Source organism: Mytilus trossulus, chromosome 3 (genome assembly GCF_036588685.1).
Source record: "Mytilus trossulus isolate FHL-02 chromosome 3, PNRI_Mtr1.1.1.hap1, whole genome shotgun sequence".
Classification (NCBI taxonomy): domain Eukaryota; kingdom Metazoa; phylum Mollusca; class Bivalvia; order Mytilida; family Mytilidae; genus Mytilus; species Mytilus trossulus.
Genome location: NC_086375.1, coordinates 34,528,472 through 34,551,219, shown reverse-complemented (window position 1 = coordinate 34,551,219; position 22,748 = coordinate 34,528,472). Strand labels below are relative to the sequence as shown.

The 22,748-nt window shown below is 31.9% G+C and overlaps 1 protein-coding gene across 2 annotated transcripts; it reads left to right on the top strand.

Moving 5' to 3' along the window:
• On the top strand, window positions 1–19,560 carry LOC134711310 (probable ATP-dependent RNA helicase DDX28). 2 transcript variants are annotated; one of them, XM_063571843.1, is made up of 15 exons: window positions 1–33; window positions 1,209–1,280; window positions 1,824–2,093; window positions 2,602–2,715; window positions 3,168–3,225; window positions 4,223–4,374; window positions 5,042–5,113; window positions 8,612–8,693; window positions 9,669–9,775; window positions 11,338–11,445; window positions 14,746–14,842; window positions 15,654–15,805; window positions 16,833–16,925; window positions 17,545–17,697; window positions 19,383–19,560. In XM_063571843.1, the coding sequence occupies exons 2-15, from the start codon at window positions 1,224–1,226 to the stop codon at window positions 19,479–19,481; spliced, it is 1,614 nt and encodes a 537-aa protein (XP_063427913.1). In that variant the 5' UTR covers window positions 1–33; window positions 1,209–1,223; the 3' UTR covers window positions 19,482–19,560. The 2 variants fall into 2 exon arrangements, with proteins under 2 accessions (XP_063427913.1, XP_063427912.1); XM_063571842.1 differs by lacking the exon at window positions 1–33 and adding an exon at window positions 91–113.
• The last annotated feature ends 3,188 nt before the right edge of the window (window positions 19,561–22,748 follow it).

The following is a 22,748-nucleotide window of genomic DNA, read 5'->3' as shown; positions in this document are numbered from 1 at the left end:
GGTTCAACTAAATACCAAAAAGATTTTTAGCAGGCATGAAACTTTTTAATTTCAATAACAACTTTGAGTAAAAAGCAAGGATTTGTATTTGATTTTAACTATACAAATCCTTGGTAAAAGCCAATTTACTCAAATTAGAAAAAAGTATATGAAAAAAATAGTGTCAATTTTCCTGAGTGTAACTTACAGGCACTGGTTTAATTTTCTTTGCAATGTCAAAGACATCATGACATGTCTAGCATGTCTATTATATATTTTCTTGAAATAGAAACCACCATATTACTAATATTGACCCCTAAAAGCTGTAGTTGTTGTACATATTTGTCTCTGCACACACATGCTCTCTTGGGCCTTACCACAGAACTAGACTTGAAACCCTAACTGCCTAAAAAATGTCTCTCTCTGTCTATAGCACACATCATTTTTCATTCTTGAGCATACAAAACTGTGTCAAGGGCATGAAAAGAAAAGCTTCATGATAGTTATGGTTCATATGTTGAGATTGAAAAAAATGTATCAATCTCTATTTTTCTATACACCACGTACACATACTTAGATTTCTATACAGGTAAATTAAGCAAATGTTCATGTTCTAGTTTTTTTTTCCTCACCCCAAATGAAAACAAATTTGTGTTAGGTGATATTGTTTGTATGTTGTATTTTTGCAGAGGATTTCGAACTGATCCCAACACTGCATATATATTTCTGACTAGATCCCATTACATTTTGTGTTAGAATAAAAAAAGATGATAAAATGTACTTTCGCAGAACTAAAGCACATATGAGATCTGGTGAAACAAAATTCGAAAAAAAATAAGTTTGAATCATCTTGAAGTGTGAATTGTGTATTATAACCTCTAACATCCCAAAAATAAAATAAAACATTGCATCAAGGATGTGTCTAACTATAAAAATCATCGATTGCATATAGAGAAAAAAAGATCATAAGTGGGCCAGGGGGTATATATCAGTGAGACAGCAACCCATCCAGTCAAAACACATCTAGACGTTAACAAAAACATATGTTCAGATTCTTTAGAAAAACAGATGTGCCTTTCCCAAATGTTAAACACTAAATGGATTACATTATAAATGCATGTCAAATCTTTGAGCAAACCTATCAAAGAGATGCAATATACAAATGTATAAAGACAACAGTGACATGGTTAATAATTCCAATTAATTAAGCATATTCTTCTTTCTTTCAGATAACACAAGCCAACATGGCATACTCTACCAGAAGACTCCAGAAAATATTGATACTGTTAAAACAGTACAGTGTAAGTTTTCCAAGAAGTAGTGCTTATTCTTGTATAATGGCATACTTTGTACCAGTGAAGTACATGAGAGCAATTAGAGCAGTTTCATTTTTATAGATAATTGTTAAATAACAAAAAATATATTCTTGATTTGATTATAACATTTCACGGCTAATGTTTGATTTTTAACCATAAAATATCCCATTGGAAGGAAACTATGGTTTTCATTGGTTACGTTAGATTCTACAATATTTAAGATTTTGGGGGTTTGAAGTGTCAATCAAGTGTTTTATCATGTTTATATTTAACTTTTAATTGTGTTTGAAATTTTAATCTCCTAGTGTAGTATTGATATTTTTTACCTAAATTTATTCGACCTTTTCCATTTAAGTCACCTCTGACAATGTCTGAAGGATTGGCCAAGATTAACATACTATTCTCAAAACTGAACATACAATGGAATTGTTTTTTCAACACATAACACACAATAAATTTTTGAAACAGTTGTAACAACGGACTGTTTTTTTAGTATGATTTTTTACAGTTTACTATTCTTTTTTCCAGACACTAGTAGGAGACAGAGAATTGCCAAGAATAACAGTTCCTCAAAAGATGATGCTCAATTTAGAAAAACAAAAACTTAAAAAGGAATTAGAAAATAAGAAGAAAAAAATTAAATTCAAATCGCCTTTAATTATTTCATGCAAGCGTTCTCAATACAATCACCATAAAGGACAAACATACAGTGAGTTTGATCCTAAAGTACTGGTTTCTCATGCATGGAAAAACACTAAATCTGCCGGAGATTACTTCACTATTAATAGTTATGGAAAGGTAAGAAAAAGGTTTTGATTTTTTTTCAGTTATGTAGCAGTTGGAGATCAATCTGTGGTACAGGAAGCAATTATATATCTTTTTCAACAAGATAAATTCAGAATTGGAATAAATTTTAGAATGGAAATAAAGAATGTGTCAAAAATACAACAAACCTTCAAAAGAGCAGAAAACAGTTGTATATATATCTGAAAAATATTATACACATCGAAATAACACTTTTTGTTGAATTTTCTTTTTAAAGAAAAAAGTGTGTATACAATGTAGTACCCTGTACCTTACAGAATGTTTTGTCCACAATTACTAAATATTATATACCCAAGTACAGTACATTCCTGTAAAAGTTAGACATTGTAAGGGAAAAGTTGATGTTATAGTGCCAAAATGATTAAAGTTTGATTTTAAGTTTGGCAGAATACCTTAAACTGCTTAAAGTGGTGAGTATGTTCATGCCTAATAATAATTAATACAGAAACAAACAAAAAAAGATGAATTGTCTGTTTTTCAGAATCCAGCCTTACTGAGAGATGAAGAAATTCAACACTTTACTGACTTTGATATAAACCCAGAATTTCTACCTGTGCTTGAAAGTATGAACATTAGCTCTCCAACTGTGATACAGGTATACAGTTTGAAAGAAAGTTGAATATAGTGATAAAACTGATGAGGACAAACAATGTGCAAATATAGATTAACATCAGATGTCAATGTCGGAAAATATCAAATGTATTTGTACGGAATTTAGAAACAGGACAAAAAGAGAGGTGGTGGTGTCACTTTTACTGATCTAGAGTTATGCCCCTTTACAAATGGAATAAAAAAAACTTTATAGTTAAAGCATTGAAATAAACATGCTGCATGAATAACTATTGAGGCTGAGACACCAATTTACATGTTGCCGTATATATTTTAAAATTGCTACAGTCATGCAGTGACATTTCTGGTTACAAGCATATTTTAATTACAATGACTTTATCTTAGATTAATAGAGTTTCTTATATAAACAGTTTTGAATTTGTTTCTGACATTTCTTATGAATTATTTATTTACATTGTTTTCAATTTCCATTTACAGAGTAAATCTATTGCCAAAGTTTTAGACGGTGAAAATATTCAAATAGCTGCAGAAACAGGTGAGATTTAAAATTCTACTTTTTAACAAACATCTGTTAATATCAGTCTTAAGTTAGTAGCAAGGCTAAAATTTAAAATATGTTTGTTTCCCTCCCTTACCTGAGTCAGATATAAGCCCCTGGTCAACAAATTGTTTTCCTCAAAAAATAATTTGTTTACATTTTTTAAAAGAGCTTGAAAGCAAAGGATTGTTAATCTAAATAAATACACTCATATTGAGCACGTTCAACTGATAATTGGCCTTGACTAACCATGCTATGACATCCAGTAAAAAAAATAACCTTCCTTCCTGGTCTGTTTACAAAGGGTAAACCCAGGGAGGGGAAACAGAAATTCTTTTAAATGTGGCCCAACATTATTTTGACACAGCTGCACAATGTGCCCAAATTTTGATTTTACTTTTAAAGAAATAGAGGTTGGATGGTGATAACATACAGGCTATCCTTTTGTATAAATAATTCAGAAAAAGATAACTGTAATCTACAATTTAACAGAAAGCATACCAGCCATGAACATTTCATATTGAAAAAACAAATTCACAAATAAAGACTATCCAACTGAGCAATGCATGAATGTATATAATTGAAAGCATAAACAAAGACAGACAACAGCGAACAACACATGGCCATTAAAAAAAATCCCTGCTAACCCAAATATTTCATTACATATAGTTTTAAAAGCCATTTTTGAAATTCCTATAAAATCCTTGTTATTTTATTGTAATTTTTTTAAAGCAAAAGAAAAACCATATTAGATGTATGAAAAGTCTAGAGAGAATTATTTCCTGCCAAATTTGCATTGCCTTATATCTTGTAAAGAAGCCTGCAGACCCTCATTTTTTTCTGCTTTTTTAGTTCCTTTATTTACCTACTATCAACATTCTGTTAAAAAAATATTTTGAAACTCAGTAGGGAACATCCTAGTTAAATGTATCTTTGCTTTGCATTACATATTAGTTCTACTGGATCCACTTTCATAATTTCCTCTTTATTTTAGGTAGTGGTAAAACATTAGCTTATTTATTACCCATAATGGAAATGATTTCCAGACAGAAAAAAAGTGATGCTAAATTTGGTACAGAAATTCCAGAAAATAGTCCAAGATGTATCATATTGGTTCCAACTAAAGAACTGGTACAACAGGTTAAGGTACAGCATTTAAAGCAAAGCCTTCTTTTCAATTTTAAAGCAGAATTAGTTGAAGTATTTTCTCATTAATTGAATATACTTGACTGAGTTCTTCTTAGGTTCTTTAAAGTGGTACCCAACACCTTGACTAAATTTGTTTGGCTTGTTTAATTTTCATTAAATTTTGACAAGTATTTATTGACCTTTTGACAAAAATATTAAAAATTCAAAAAATTTGAACCAACCAATTTATCAGAAAAAATACACTGGTTATATAGCAGTTTGACAAACACTTATTTTGATCATTGAGAAGCTTTTATTTCCCTTAACAACACAATGTAATTAAAATGTTTAGCTAAACTTACAGAGTTATCTCCCTGTAGTGTTAGGTACCAACTTAAGTAAGGTAAAAGTTCATGTGAATAGTTACATACCATGTGAATATTTTTAGTTATTGTAATACTTTAGATTTTTTTTCAATTTTTTTAAAGCTGAATGTGTTGAATTCAGATTCAAGGCTTTGCTTGACTTATAAATTGTGGAATGAAATATTTGGATTTTTCAAATGTATGGAAGTCTGTAAAAATGATATAAAATATTTCCAGTGCATGAAGTGAAAAAAATATTAGTTTTTTTTGTCCTTCATAAATTTAACTAAAACCAAAAACATATGTTTTTATATTTTCAGGTCCTTGCAGACAAGTTTGCTGCACAGATGGACTTTTCTGTAGATACTATGATAGGAAGCTTTGGAACAAAAGTAGGTCTTTTATTATCAGCTTTCAAATAGAATCATTTATATTTTATTGTGTTGGTGGAAGAATTTTCATGTGTTGTTTTCTAAATGTTTCTTTAAAGAAGAATACAAAACTTTGTTAAATACAAAACCAACACTCCGTGTTGAAGACCGTACTTTGACCTATAATGGTTTACTTTTACAAATTGTGACTTGTATGGAGAGTTGTCTCATTGACGCTTATACCACATCTTCTTATATCTATTTACATATTTCATGGAATAAATTCCTACTTCATTCATTTAAGGTGGCTCGGGACTATTCAACTGCGCATAATTTCACGCATGAATTACAAAAGTATTTGTCGTAAATTCGATATAATTTTTTTAAATATTTTGAATGAATAGAAATGTAAAATCATTGTAGTTATGTGAATAATAGAATATTTTCGTTATTATCCGTATTTGTTAAAGGGTCAAAATGACATTTCACCCATTTTCACCATTTTCCGGCCAAAATTTGGGTTTTAAGGCAAAATAAATTTTTTTCCTTATCGGTGACCTATGTTTTTTATTGGCTCATTCTTTGAAGCTATATTACAGCTTTTCTTATTACAGTTTTGGACCAATTGTCATAGAACGTTTTTTTGATATTCCGATAAAAAGATGTCAACACCTCTATTTTCCCTATCATTTCATTGAAAAATGGTCCATTTTACATACCTGTTTAAAAGTAAAATTTTGAGCTCAAATGGTCTGTGACCCCCTATTTTTTTTCGACCAATTTGATATATTTTCTTTAAAGAATAAAATAACCAAAAATACGGCACTTCTGATAGAAACTTCGAATAGGCCCGAGCCACCTTAATTGTTAATTGAAATTGTATGATTTTTCAAATGATACTGGACTTTCAATTTAGTGAAGAAATACCATTTTACCCAAATAAACAGGTATCAAATGTTTATAAGAATAAGAAGATGTGGTATGATAGCCAATGAAACAACTCTTCACCAGACACCAAATGACATTGAGGGTTACTTTAGGTCACCCTACAGCCTTCAACATTGAAGGACAGACTATAGGTATACCTGTAAATTACATATTAACTATACATAATTTGTTAGCTCACCTGGCCCGAAGGGCCAAGTGAGCTTTTCTCACCACTTGGCGTCCGTCGTCCGTCGTCGTCGTCGTCCGTCGTCGTCCGTCGTCGTCGTCGTTAACAATTTACATTTTGAACTTCTTCTAGAGAACCACTGAATGGAATGGAACCAAACATGGCATGAATGTTCCTTATGAGGTGCTGACCAAGTGTTGTTACTTTGTAGCCGATCCATCATCCAAGATGGCCGCCAGCGGGGGACTTAGTTTAACATAGGACACTATGGGAAATGCATACAAATGACTTCTTTTAGAGAACCATTGAATGGAATGAAACCAAACATGGCATGAATGTTCCTTATGAGGTGCTGACCAAGTGTTGTTACTTTGTTGCCGATCCATCATCCAAGATGGCCGCCAGCCGGGGACTTAGTTTAACATAGGACCCTATGGGAAATGCATACAAATGACTTCTTTTAGAGAACCACTGAATGGAATAAAACCAAACATAGCATGAATTATCCTAATGGGGTGCTGACCAAGTGTTGTTACTTTGTAGCCGATCCATCATCCAAGATGGCCGCCAGCGGGGGACTTAGTTTAACATAGGACCCTATGGGAAATGCATACAAATGACTTCTTCTAGAGAACCACTAAATGGAATGAAACCAAACATAGCATGAATATTCATTCCTTATGGAGTGCTGACCAAGTGTTGTTACTTTGTAGCCGATCCATTATCCAAGATGGCCACCAGCGGGGACTTAGTTTAACATAGCACCCTATTGGAAATGCATACAAATGACTTCTTTTAGTGAACCACTGAATGGAATGAAACCAAACATGGCATGAATGTTCCTTATGTGGTGCTGACCAAGTGTTGTTACTTTGTAGCCGATCCATCATCAAAGATGGCCGCCAGCAGGGGACTTAGTTTAACACAGGACCCTATGGGAAATGCATACAAATGACTTCTTTTAGAGAACCACTGAATGGAATAAAACCAAACATAGCATGAATGTTCCTTATGGGGTGCTGACCAAGTGTTGTTACTTTGTAGCCGATCCATCATCCAAGATGGCCGCCAGCGGGGGACTTAGTTTAACATAGGACCCTATGGGAAATGCATACAAATGACTTCTTTTAGAGAACCACTGAATGGAATGAAACCAAACATGGCATGAATGTTCCTTATGAGGTGCTGACCAAGTGTTGTTACTTTGTTGCTGATCCATCATCCAAGATAGCCGCCAGCCGGGGACTTAGTTTAACATAGGACCCTATGGGAAATGCATACAAATGACTTCTTTTAGAGAACCACTGAATGGAATAAAACCAAACATAGCATGAATGTTCCTTATGGGATGCTGACCAAGTGTTGTTACTTTTTAGCCGATCCATCATCCAAGATGGCCGCCAGCGGGGGACTTAGTTTAACATAGGACCCTATGGGAAATGCATACAAATGACTTCTTCTAGAGAACCACTAAATGGAATGAAACCAAACATAGCATGAATGTTCCTTATGGAGTGCTGACCAAGTGTTGTTACTTTGTAGCTGATCCATTATCCAAGAAGGCAGCCAGCGGGGGACTTAGTTTAACATAGGACCCTATTGGAAATGCATACAAATCACTTCTTCTAGTGAACCACTGAATGGAATGAAACCAAACATGGCATGAATGTTCCTTATGTGGTGCTGACCAAGTGTTGTTACTTTGTAGCTGATCCATCATCCAAGATGGCCGCCAGCGTGGGACTTAGTTTAACATAGGACCCTATGGGAAATGCATACAAATGACTTCTTTTAGAGAACCACTGAATGGAATGAAATCAAACATGGCATGAATGTTCCTAATGTGGTGCTGACCAAGTGTTGTTACTTTGTAGCCGATCCATTATCCAAGATTGCCGCCAGCGGGGGACTTAGTTTAACATAGGACCCTATAAGGAAATGCATACAAATGACTTCTTTTAGAGAACCACTGAATGGAATAAAACCAAACATTGCATGAATGTTCCTTATGAGGTGCTGACCAAGTGTTGTTACTTTGTAGCTGATGCATCATCCAAGATGGCCGCCAGCAGGGAACTTAGTTTAACATAGGACCCTATGGAAAATGCATACAAATGACTTCTTTTAGAGAACCACTGAATGGAATAAAACCAAACATGGCATGAATGTTCCTTATGAGGTGCTGACCAAGTGTTGTTACTTTGTAGCCGATCCGTCATCCAAGATGGCCGCCAGTGGGGGACTTTTGAATGAAATTAAACATGTTCCTTTTCTTATAAATGAGGTTGTGTTGTCACTTTTAGCCAAATTTTATATTTTTTTATATGATTTCAAAAACCCAAGTAGAATCAGGTGAGCGATACAGGCTCTTGAGAGCCTCTAGTTTTCTTTTCTCTTTACTATAGAAAAAGTTGGCCTATCCAAAGAAATCTGAAATTGATATACTGATATCAACAACAGGAATGTTAAGGAAATTCTTAGGAGCCAGTAAGTATGGCTAGAATTATTTATTGTATATCAGGATCCATGGACCTTAAGACACAAGATGCCAACATATCCCTTTTTATTTTATGTCATGCCATAAGAAAATTACCATTCAGAATATATGTTATTGTTATTAGTTTGCGAATGTTTGTGTCATCAAATTTCTGTGGTTTTGTTATGTCAATGCAAGTTCAAAGTTATTTATTTTAGTGTTTTATATTGTACTTTAAAAGGTAACATTCAGACACTTTTAAAGTATGCAATGACTTTAAGGTCTTACATTTTCATGTTCACCTCATGACTCTTGTAAAACAAGAGAACTGTTTGTTTGATTTTTTGTTCTAAAGGAGTAGGTCTGTTAAGGGCTGATGTTGGCCACAAATTTCAAGTTCATCTGACGAAAGATTTTAGACACTTTTTAAACACTTAAATGTCTATTTCAGTTGATTCAATAAGTTTATGTGAAAGATTATAACTGATTTACTCATTAAAAACGCTCCGATTCTAGCTTAAATATGAAAAATCTATCAAATATGCCCAAAAATGTCACTTTTCAAATGATTTTTTCTCAAAAATGAAAGTGGCCACATCTGTGTTCATCCACAACCTTTATAAATGTTATGTATTATCATAAAATACAACTTACATTTCAATATTAAGAATACACACAAATGTGGCCAATTCATTTAAGACAGAAACAGTCATAAATTTAACTAAAATTCTAAAATTTTGAAGATTTCAGTAATTTAGCATGACTTAATGATAATGGTACCCGATATATATGTTCATTGTATTGTCAAAAACAGCCCATATTTATGTAGCAGAAGCATTTTACTTTCCAATGAATAACTAAAATTTTATATCTTAACAATTTCGTAAAACTGCTATATTTTGGGGCCAAAAAGGGGGCTTATAATTACTGAACCTACTCCTTTTAAAGAAACATCATGAATTAAATTTTTCCTTTTTTCTTTTCAGGGATAATAAAACCGTCCCATGTGAGACATTTAGTCATTGATGAGGCAGACACATTACTGGATGACAGTTTTAATTCAGAAATCAAATATATTATAAATAAATTAGGTGTAAGTTTTACATAATTTCTTTGACAGGGCTTATATCAGGATTAAAAAAATACACAACAAACACTAAATATCACAATGGTGTTAACATAATAATGTTTAAATCATTTCATCATAAAAATTCTGAATGTACAATACAATGTACTATCTTTGATGATGCATGGTGACCATATCGTATGTCTATGTATAAATTGCTTGAGTATACTATTTTATGAATTAAGTCCAGTCAATCTAGCATAAATTTGACCCTAACCTTGAAGTACATGTAATTGCAACAGAAGATTTTTATTTAAAGTTTTTAATCTTTAGCATTATAACCCAAATATACACAGGGAAAAATCCCCAAAAAACCAACTTGAGGAAAACTATAAATGATGATTTTAAATTCCTTATGGAGTTTGCAATGATATGGGAGATAACTCTGCAAACAAGTTAGAAATAACAATAAAAATTTATCCAATTTACCACTTCGGTTCAACAGAATGTATTGATTCTTGATATTTTAGTTGTGTGTAGAGTATAAGAAACCACTCCAAAGGTGTTTACATATCTTTTATCAAGCTACAACCTAGATTTCATAATTCATTAGTTGACCAATTATTAGATTTTTCAGCATGTTAAGGTAAAGAATCTCAAATTGAATAAAACTAATTAGGCATATATTCTTGTTGTGGTTTAAAGTTTCTTTATACAAGGTAGATGCTGAACAAATAAAATTTACAGATATAAACAATATAAAATATTCACATTATTTATCAAAATAGTCACAAAGCCATAAATTTTCAATTACTTTAATAAAAAATGTACCAAAAAAAATAAAAATACCCATAACACTTCAGTTTTGTACATTTATACACTTTACATTTGGAGATTATAAAATATAGTCAAATACAAACTTATAATCCCATCAAAGTATAATATTTTACATGAATAATTTAAAGAAAATCAACCAAAAACTGACACATAAACCCTCATTTTTGTGGGGTTATCTCCCTTTCCAATGTTAATTTCAATTTAGAAATAAAAAATGCAAAATTTGAGTTTCCTTAGATTTTATGGGTCTTTTTTCTGTGTATATTTGGGGCTTAATGCTATAGCTAAGAAATGAAACATTTTCTGTTGCAATCAGTTCGAGGTTAAAACTTAGTTTGACTAGACTAATTCAGCCGAGGCTATTATTCTCTGACATTCAACACAAAATTCCTTGAACTGATAACATAAGATCTCCATCAGTTAATAATTGGCTGGAAGTAAAGATGACAGATACATACAGGAACATCTGTTGTTTTGTATTTCAAAAAATCATGTCAATCAGTTAATATATGCAAAGAGCAGAAAGATATAAGGGCTATTCCAATATATATATCGGTTCAGGAATGGGAGGCACTCCATGTTAAAAATGGGTATTTGCTGTATTTTGCTGAGAATTTTGCAAAGTTTATGATTTTTTGTTTTATGGGTGGTTGGGGTCTTCAAAAAATGCCTCCCATACCCATGAGTTTAATTCTTGTACAGCCTTTATGTGTTGTGTAAGAAAATAATCTGAATTTCAATTTTCTTCTCAGGTTTCAGAGAATATTATTACAGAGACAAGTGGAGCAGGAATGCAGCTAGTACTAGTTAGTGCTACCATGCCAAGAAGTTTGAAAACTATACTGGGTGATTCATTTCCTGTGAGTAAAACAGATTGAATCTGATTCAAAATTGTAATTTAATATGACATATTATGTTAGTTTTGATTTGATGATGATTGCCATTAATTCATGGTTGGCAAAGTCATTGGCAACCATTACAGTCACTTTTTTATACGACCGCAAATTTTGAAAAAATTTTCGTCGTATATTGTTATACGACTGCAAATTTTGAAAAAATTTTCGTCGTATATTGCTATCACGTTGGCGTCGTCGTCGTCGTCGTCGTCGTCGTCCGAATACTTTTAGTTTTCGCACTCTAACTTTAGTAAAAGTGAATAGAAATCTATGAAATTTTAACACAAGGTTTATGACCATAAAAGGAAGGCTGGTATTGATTTTGGGAGTTTTGGTCCCAACATTTTAGGAATTAGGGGCCAAAAAGGGCCCAAATAAGCATTTTCTTGGTTTTCGCACTATAACTTTAGTTTAAGTTAATAGAAATCTATGATATTTTGACACAAGGTTTTTGACCACAAAAGAAAGGTTGGGATTGATTTTGGGAGTTTTGGTTTCAACAGTTTAGGAATTAGGGGCCAAAAAAGGGCCCAAATAAGCATTATTCTTGGTTTTCGCACAATAACTTTAGTTAAAGTATATGGAAATCAATGAAATTTAAACACAAGGTTTATGACCACAAAAGGAAGGTTGGTATTGATTTTGGGAGTTTCGGTCCCAACAGTTTAGGAATTAGGGGCCAAAAAGGGACCCAAATAAGCATTTTTCTTGGTTTTCGCACCATAGCGTTAGAATAAGTAAATAGAAATCTATGAAATTTAAACACAAGGTTTATGACTATAAAAGGAAGGTTGGTAAAGATTTTGGGAGTTTTGGTTCCAACAGTTAAGGAAAAAGGGGCCCAAAGGGTCCAAAATTAAACTTTGTTTGATTTCATCAAAATTGAATAATTGGGGTTCTTTAATATGCCGAATCTAACTGTGTATGTAGATTCTTAATTTTTGGTCCCGTTTTCAAATTGGTCTACATTAAGGTCCAAAGGGTCCAAAATTAAACTTAGTTTGATTTGAACAAAAATTGAAACCTTGGGTTTCTTTGATATGCTGAATCTAAAAATGTACTTAGATTTTTGATTATTGGCCCAGTTTTCAAGTTGGCCCAAATTGAGGTCCAAAATTAAACATTGTTTGATTTCATCAAAAATTGAATAATTGGGATTCTTTGATATGCGAAATCTAACTGTGTATGTAGATTCTTAATTTTTGGTCCAGTTTTAAAATTGGTCTAAATTAAAGTGCAAAGGGTCCAAAATTAAACTAAGTTTGATTTTAACAAAAATTAAATTCTTGGGCCTCTTTGATATGCTGAATCTAAACATGTACTTAGATTTTTGATTATGGGCCCAGTTTTCAAGTTGGTCCAAATCAGGATCTAAAATTATTATATTAAGTATTGTGCAATAGCAAGTCTTTTCAATTGCACAGTATTGTGCAATGGCAAGAAATATCTAATTTCACAATATTGTGAAATAGCAAATTGTTTTTAATTAAGAGTTATCTTTCTTTGTCCAGTATAGTAAGCAAGAAATATCTGCAAGAATTTTTTTTAATTGGAGTTATCTTTCTTTGTCCAGAATCAACTTAAATCTTTGTTATATACAATATACAATGTATATTCACTTTTTACTACCAACTGATAAATTTAAATAATCTTTACCATTCAGTGATAACAAGCAGTTTTTTACATTGTAATATTTTATGATGTATTTAAATGAGTAGTAATTGTTGCAAACTCCATTAGAATATTTTAATTGAAATTAGTTTTGGAATAAGGGAAAGGGGGATGTGATTAAAAAATTGGGTTCAATTTTTCTCATTTGAAATTTCATAAATAAAAAGAAAATTTCTTCAAACATTTTTTTGAGAGGATTAATATTCAACAGCATAGTGAATTGCTCTAAGAGAAAACAAAAATTTTAAGTTCATTTGAATACATTTATTCTGTGTCAGAAACCTATGCTGTGTCAACTATTTATTAATTTTTGGTCCAGTTTTCAAATTGGTCTACATTAAGGTCCAAAGGGTCCAAAATCATAATGTGACATAAACCTATGTTGTGTCAACTTTTTAATCACAATCCACATTTAAAGCTGTATCAAACTTAAAAGTTGTGTCCATACTTGTCCCATCTGTTCAGGGTTCTACATCTGCGGTCGTATAATGCTGCGCCCTGCGAAGCAACTGGTCTGAAATAGTCTAATTCTTTTAATTTCAAGATTACTAAATTGGAATATTTACAATAGTTATGTGTCAATTGGTGTTTAACACTGTCACTGCTTCAAACACACAAATGTTATTTCTAGTATTTCTGAATTCACTTTAATGCAGGGAAAAAGTTGTTTTTTATTCAAGTGTCTTCTTTGGTTTGTAAGTGCTTTCTGAAGAAGCTTGTTCGACAAATGTTAGGATAATTTATTGGATCAGTTTGTCGGAGGTTTATTTGTAAAAATAAACTTAATTCAAACACTTTGAGTACACACTCGTGGTAAAATATGAATATATTGTAAGGGCTGTTTCGATTGTTCTCCCACGTCATATGTTTTTTTATGAATGAGTTACTCGTCGTCATAGAACAATGACGTCAGAATATAAGCAATTTTCGGGAAAATACACGCTTGTGAAACGGAAAATCATCACAACAAGGAAACGTAAACAAACAATGCTAAAATGAGTTATATTAGTCATTTTTGTATACATATGAGACAGATAAGTACAATAATGATTAGATTCGTCTAAAATTATCCAAATATGTTATTGTAAATAGTTTAAGCATCATCACTTATTCAGTTTGTTCCGTTATTTTACGTCAATTTAATTGTGTGTTTATTTATTGGAACGGCAAAAAATGCCATCACCTAGAGCGCTTTGATCCAAAATAATTGCCGTATTTGTCCTATCAGAATCGAAATAATTCATGGGGGCTTGAATATATCTAGATTTTACCACGGGTTGTCTGTCACTTTATGTCGATAATTACCCCTCGCTATCGCTCATGGTAAAATATTTGTCATAAAGGGCCAACCCGTGGTAAAATCACGATATATTCAAGCCCCCATGAATTATTTCTTAAGAATCCACTGTATGTTGTTGCTGTTAGTGTTATAATTGTGCATTGATCAGTCAATATACCATATGAATAAGTTTTGAAAAGTAACATTCTTTTGAATCAACAGTCAAGGAATAAATTTTTGTGATCTTTAGTAAAACGATGAACATTCAAAGGTATATTTGTACTCCTAATTAATGAAAACCATTTGTGTTTTAGATTGAAGACATGGAAAAGGTAACAACAGATTTTCTACATCACTTAATGCCACATGTTCCACAGAAATTTTTAAGACTGAAACCTTCACAAAAAGCAGGTAAATATATATATACAATATTTGATACTGTGAATGCATTGTTAATCGTAGGATATTAATTTTGTGGAAATTCATGGGTGAAGGGGAACAACACATTTATACATTCAACAAAATAAACATTTTCTATAGGCTTAAGAAATAATTTATCCATTAAAATATAATTTTCCCCCAATATACAAAAATTGCTTCTCAAGATGATAAATGTAGCAATATTACTAGACATTATATTCTACCTGCAGTAAGTTTCAAAGAATGCCAAATATAAAGAAACTGTAACATCAAAAAATGTTTCATGCATAAAAAAAACCCAAGATCATACAAAATCATACAAAAGCCAGAATGTGTAATATCTAGAGGATTAAAATCAACCCACAGAAAAATAAAAGATTAAGTTAAATAAACCTATAAAAAACTTGTGTAAACTCATGTTATACACAGTTTCTACTCTACTTAAAGGTTGTTTTCTCTTGTGAAACAAGTGCACATGTTCAGAAGTCCCATTGATAATAAAAAAAAAGTTATCCAATCAAAGGTCTCATAACAGTTTTAAAAAGAATTATGGCCCGTCAATCATTAAAAGAACCACCAAAATTTCTTGAAATGAATGAACAATTTTTCACGATTTTAATCATTCTTGAAAGCTAAGGGATAGACTTGATGTTCAATTTCACCCAAGATGAATTTCTATAACCTACACTCTCAACTTTTGTCGCTGTAGGTGAATTAATACCTTGTTATTACTTGACAGATATTTTTTAATCTTTGAAATCAGTAACTTCAGCAAAATGACTTCTTGTTTTGTTTTTTTCAGAGGAGATTGTTTTAATGTCAAAGACATTAACAAAGAAAGGCACTCCAGCAATGATATTCTGTAACGAGCATGCTAGATCAGTTTGGTTGTCAAGATTTTTAAAAGAACAATCTATCGATAATGTTCTTATGAATGCAAGGATGACGCCTTATGTAAGTACAGTTTTTCCTTGTCATGCCCTGATAGTTTAACATTATCACAATTGATTCTTTAATGTATTTCTTAACCCAATAAAAATACTTAAGAAATAAGGGAATATTAGAATGCCATCAGGGGTATCAAACTAGTGTTTGAAGAGGAAATTTACACATGAATTTGGTAAGTCTGAGGCTTTTTCTGGATGTACCTTCAAATTGAATGCTGGAAAAAAAGAATTCTTTTTTCACAGTCAAAATACTTGATTTATTCTTTTATTGAACTCAAAAGTTCATATTTGCTTTAAATAATAGAAGTGCTGGTCTATAAAAGTTTTTCAAAGATCCTGTATAAAGCATCAATGTAAAAAAAATCACTTGATATATATTATAGCTTAATTTTCATTTCAGTTTCAAATTATGAAGTAATTGAGTTGCTAGATACAAACTCTGTGTCTTACTAATTTAACTTCGAAAACATAAATGTGTTCAGTAGCAGCACTGTAAATGGGTTCAAATTTATTAAAATTGTGTGTAAGACCTTTCAGGTTAGCTTATTTACAATTCAACTGTATATGGTACCCTCATTATCGAGATACCTTGTGTTCTGAAAATTGTTGTAAAATTAGTAATATGAGGGGGAGGGGAGGATATTAAATACTTTCTTTGATTGTTTGTTTCAAAGAAATGCTATCCTTAAACACAAAAACATCAAAAAATACATCATCATGGACTTGAATGGACAGTTTGGAATTAGTAAGGCTTGCAAAAGTGTTTTTATGTAACTGTTAGCCATTCCAGAGGGGGGATAGGATCTTTATAGGGACTCCAGGATGAGGTGTTTTTAAGCTCGGGATTTTGGGATTGACCCTTTCGGGATTCAGGAATTCTTTTTTTCTGATTTTTCGGGACGTCTGGACTTACTTTAATTAAATTCAGGACCTCAGGATTTCATGTTTTTAAGACCAGGATTTTGGGATCAGGACCCCTCCTATCCCCCCTCATTCCAGTATGCTATTTTAATTATTCTCTTCTAATGCTACAGGAGAGAAAAGATATATTTGAAAGATTCCAGAATGAAGAGAATGATATATTAGTATGTACAGATATAGCCTCTAGAGGATTAGACACTGTCAGGGTGAGTTTATCGTCCTGTCTGATGTATGTGTGGTTTTACTTCTTCAGTATTTTGCTTAAAACCTTTTCAGCTTACACCAACATTTAAATGAGACTTCCATCTTGGAACAAAATTTTTAATTAGGACCTTATTTTACAATGAAAGTAAATCAATGGCAGAATCAATCAAGTTATTTTCAACAGCTTTTGCTGTAAATTTATAAATTGGCCGTTTCAGAATCTAAAGCATCATGGGTAATTTCATTGTTTGTACCCAAAAGTGAAACTAACGTTAGGCCATTGGTTGAATTTTCATTGTTTATAACGTTTTAAACCAATCAAAACGCTTTGATGTGCACTTTTAAAAATATTACCCAGGATCCATTAGATTCTGAAATCGCGAATTATTGCATGCATTTATTGTTGCAATTTTTTCATTTATGACTAAACTCCTTTTTTGATTTTTGCAATATTGAGAAAAATCCTGTTTAATGCAAATAAATTTTTTTTAAATGTGAGTTTAAATTATTGTGATTGTTACCTTTTCACAATTTTCGAAATAATAAAAAACGCAATAATTCCTGAATTTACAGTAATTATTTTTTTATTGATATTGATATAAACTTTATTTCCATTCACAGGTAGAACATGTGATTAATTATGACTTCCCTAATTTTATGTCAGACTACATTCATCGTGCTGGCCGTGTTGGTCGAGTTGGCTCCAAAACTCAAGGTCTAGTCACAAGTTTTGTTACATATGCTTGGGAGGTAGACCTACTGTGGAATATAGAGGTACAAAATAGAAATACTATTGATGAATTACAGTTTATAAATAACACATAGATAAGAGGATGATAGAGCAGGTTGTTACAACAAGAAAACTTTGTCAATAGAGGTTAAGACCTTTTTTCAAGGGATAACAATCTGCCTTGTCACCCTTTCAGATATGTATTATTTAAATCATTATTTTGAATATTTTGTTATCAAATTTTCAAATCAAAAGTAATAAACTATGAGGTGTTGATAACAACCACACATCAGGGGGGATAGGACCCTTATCAGGACTCTGGGATTGGATGATTTTAAGCTCGGGATTTCAGGATTTACCCTTTCAGGATCCGGGAATTCTTTTTTTTGAATTTCAGGAAGTCAGGATTTAAATTTATTTAAATTTTGGACCTCAGGATTTCGGGATCAGGACCCCTCCTAGCCCCCCTCATACATATAAATAAAGTGATAACTGATCAAGTGTGTCTGTGAAGTGTAATAGAATATAAGTCATATGATGTATTATCACCCTTGTATGAATGAATCAAAATCTAGCATTTTGATATTAAGTTTAATGATAGTTTCTATCACACTTCTGGAAGACCATTAGTAATGTTTTCTCTCAGGTATAACCCCAAACAATTGATAGATCTGTTACAGTAAACTGGAACAATGATTAAGAAATAATTCATGGGGGCTTGAATATATCGTGATTTTACCACGGGTTGGCCCTTTATGACAAATATTTTACCCTGAGCGATAGCGAGGGGTAAAATATCGGCATAAAGGGACAACCCGTGGTAAAATCTAGATATATTCAAGCCCCCATGAATTATTTCGATTCTAATAAGACAAATACGGCAATTCTTTTGGATCGAAGCGCTCTAGGTGTAGGCAAATATTTGCCGTTCCCATAAATTAACGCACTTTTAGATTGGCGGTAAAGAACGGAGCAAACAGAATTAGTGACATGCTCAAACTATTTACAATAACATATTTAGATAGATTTGGATGAATTTTAATGATATTTTTTTTTTATATATCTTCTATGTACATAAAAAAAGGGCTTATACCACATTTTAGCATCGTTTGTTAACGTTTCCTTGTTGTGATGATTTTCGGTATCAGCAGCATGTATTTTCCCGTAAAATGCTTAAATTATTACGTCATCATTCTATGACGTCGTGTACTTCATTCATAAACAATCATATGACGTGGGAGTACAATCGGAACAGCCCAACCAATATATTCATATTTTACCACGGATGTGTACTCAAAGCGTTTGAAGGACGTCATGTTAGAATAATGAACATACTCAATCAGAAATGATAAATTTGAACACACATGATCTGATAATTGGAAACTTTTTAGTAATGTTAGAAGTTGTTTAACTAAACAATGACAGAGTAATATATACTGTGGATTCATTGTTATACTTGGATACTAATGTTCATAGATGTCAAATCAAAAGAAAAATTTTAAATGTTCAAATAAGTATAAATTTCCTACAACTTGGGCAAATCTATGAATCTCCAACCAAAGGCAAGTAATACTCATTAAAATTAATGAATCCAGTCAACCATATTCAAACAATGTTTATTAACCTATATTAGTAAACCAAGTAGTTTGATGATAACACTTGTAGTAATTTAGGATTTGCTTCTATATTATCTTTATTATATCATACAGTGATATTTTTTCTGTTTCAGACTGCAGCCAGGAAATCCCAGGAACTACACAATGTCAATGCAAATATAAAAAAGAAACTGGTTGGTAGAGCAGACAAAAGAGAATTTGAACAAGAATAAAATTATACATACAGTTCTTCATTATTACAAATTTTGACCCATACTGAATATTCAAACTTGATGATGTGGACAAAACAAAAGATATTTTAGAAATGTGGTCATTGACATTGAAAAACAAAGACAAAGATACTGAGATAAATAGTATACTAGTAACCTGAAATGTACAAAAGTTCCAATACCAATTCAATTCTGTGCTCCTTTTAAGGTGGTATGGGAGTCTAAAATAAAAATGATAGAATTTGTTCATACTTTGCCAAAACGTAGTATCTAGTGATATATGTTGAAAAATATAATAAAAATGATAGGTCACCACGCATTTTTTCAAGCTACCGGACGTGACAAAATGACACATTTTGTATGGATTATACAGGGAAAAACAACATTTTGTTATTAGAAACTAAACAAAATGATAGAATTGTTAAATACTTTAGGAAAAGATAGCTTTCAGACAATGATTTGAGAATATCAAAAGAAAAGATAGGGTCACTGTATGTTTTTTCCCCGGCTAAAATACTAAAAAGGAAAATTCCATGTAGAATCCTTCAGAAAATGCATAGTTTAAGAGTTACTTCCCCTTAAAATGCCAATTACAAAAAAAAATTAAAAACCTCCAAAAATAATCAACATTTGCAGAGGTATTCAATAATTTTAAGTTATACTCTTATAAATTGATTCTTTTAAATGAACATTCAATTTTAAAAACTTCATTCCTGCATCAAATTTTGCTTACTTGATAGAAAATCTGGACCTTTGGTTCTCTGTTTTTTACAATTCAAGATGGAGGAAGACACCCATACCACCTTAGCCACATTTTTTATCATTTCAAATCTCTGATTCACCAGCAACACTATACAGACCAAAAATCATAGATGTCTTTTCTATTCTTTGTTTCATGATAATTTTTGTTAAAGAGGATTTTTAGTCGATAGCATCTTCTTTCAAGGAAACCCCTTTTCTAATAAAAGCTGATTACTACCAGTATCTCTCTCATAAAAGAGAGGCGAAAGATACCAAAGGTACATTCAAACTCACAACTGAAAAAAAAACTGTCGATACTGTGGATTCATTATTATTCATGGGATACCAATTTTTGTGGATTTCGTTGGTACAGTCAAACCACGAAATTAAATGTTCAACGAATGACAAATTTTACGAAGGTGTGTATGCAGACTTTGGTAAAACCACAAAATTAAATATCCACGAATATGTAAGTTTCCCTAAATCCACGAAAATTGGTACCCATGAAACTAAATGAATCCACAGTGCCATTGCAAAAGACAAAAGTTGATAAAATGACTAGCAATGGTACACAAAACACAGCATAGAAAACTATAGACTGAGCAACAGGAATCCAGTGCATTCATGAAGGTTGTTGGTATTCTCTGGGAACTGACATCCTGCACAAATTGAAAATGACTGCCATGAAATAGCGCAATAATGGTGAAAGTGATGTTGTTCACCAATCAATTAATATAAATAAATGAAAATGTGTTTGTGCTTACATCCAATATGAATGAATTCATTTCCAACAAGGTTTTACAGTTAGTTATTATGTTGTGCTGTCACTATTAAAGGTTAGGGAAGGGTTTGTGCTCGCACATCTTTTTAAATGCCAGAATCTTGATGTGCTTGTCCTAAATCAAGAGCCTTAGAAACAGTGTTGCCACTTGTTTCTATCTATATTCTATTTATTATTTTAAGCATGAACTAGTCTGCTGTTTTGCTCTTTACAATGGTTTTTGATTTCTCATCCTTAAGTGTTTAATAGCATTCTTTTGTATTGGTTTTGCTCACTGTTAAAGGCCCTATGGTGAAATTAAGTTGTTTACTTACGTTCTCATCCTTTGGTATGTCATAGATACTAGTTTCTATTGTTGTCTCATTGACAATCTTAATGCATATTATTTTCATTTTTGAAAGGTAATATTGTTGTTACTGGAATTACCATCTGGTAGTCTGATAATAATAACAAGTTTCCATAAAAAAATTGACATATTGCATAGACACCTGTGTATTGTTGAATACTGTTTATAGACCTTTATTTTAATCTTTTGATTGAATGTGTTGTTAATTTGCAGTCTTATTGACATATACAAATGTATCTTTCCTCTCCTTTTACTCACCTTTGAAGAAGTTATACTACCATGATAATAAAATGTCTTGTATTGAAGTTTATTTTTTCAAATGATAAAAAAATGTCTGATATTGAATTTTAGTTTTTCACTTGTGGGTAGATCTATTAGATAGAGAATAAAACATGCCAAAATCCGTATCATCCAGAGATACCAATATCAGCACGAGGGACTTAGGACTGAGGGATGATATTGGTCGAGGGTGACACAGCATTTGTTACAGATTTTGTCATGTTTTATACGCTTTATCACATATTTCAACAGGAGAGTATACATAAACTGCTTTTGATCCCTAGCTCCTGGGTTTCCTTCAGTTCTACTTTTGTCTTGTTTTAAAGCTTAAAAAGAACTGCCCAATTTCTAATCCGAAGCACCTTGATTACCTTACAATTTGCATGCTAATGTTTAAAAAATATTTTGTTTATTTAAGTTTTGTGTGTGTTTTGTATTGTATTGCATTGCATTGAGTGCTTTTAATAGTTGCATTTCGTGTATATGAAAACTCGACGTTTGTGACGTCACATGCCAACAATGACGTCATTCAATAAATTGCGTCAAACAACAATATTAAAGTTGACGTAAAACATATGGGATATAGTAAGTATGTTTGATTGTATTACCTTGCACTTTCACATTTTGACTCAACAGTTTGTTTAAAACTCTAACCGGTTGAACAGTTTGGTTTGATAAAACAAAATGCAATTATATATGCAGAATTTTAAATAGGTCGCAATTGTTGAAGAGCAACAATAACAGTCAAGTCACTGTTACATATTTGGCCGGGTAGAGAAAAAAAATTGTTTGAAATTTAGTTGTAAGAACATCCACAAAACTGACCAAAATTCATCTTTTTTTTTAATTTATCTGAATGTTCCAAAATCAATCAGTGTTAAACATGTACATGTATACGAGTACTTTTGCAAAAGATAAATTTCTATTCAAATGCAGCTCATTTCTGAATTGGAATTTGCTGTTTAAACAAAATAATTGCTCTATAGCTTTTTAGAGGATTTCTATATGACGCCAGTTCTTCCTGTTCAAATATTGTGAAGCTAGAATTGTCATGTCAATATTCCACGCTGTCATATGTTTTTCTTGCAGCTATCGAGATTATACGAGGTAAAAAGTAAAAATT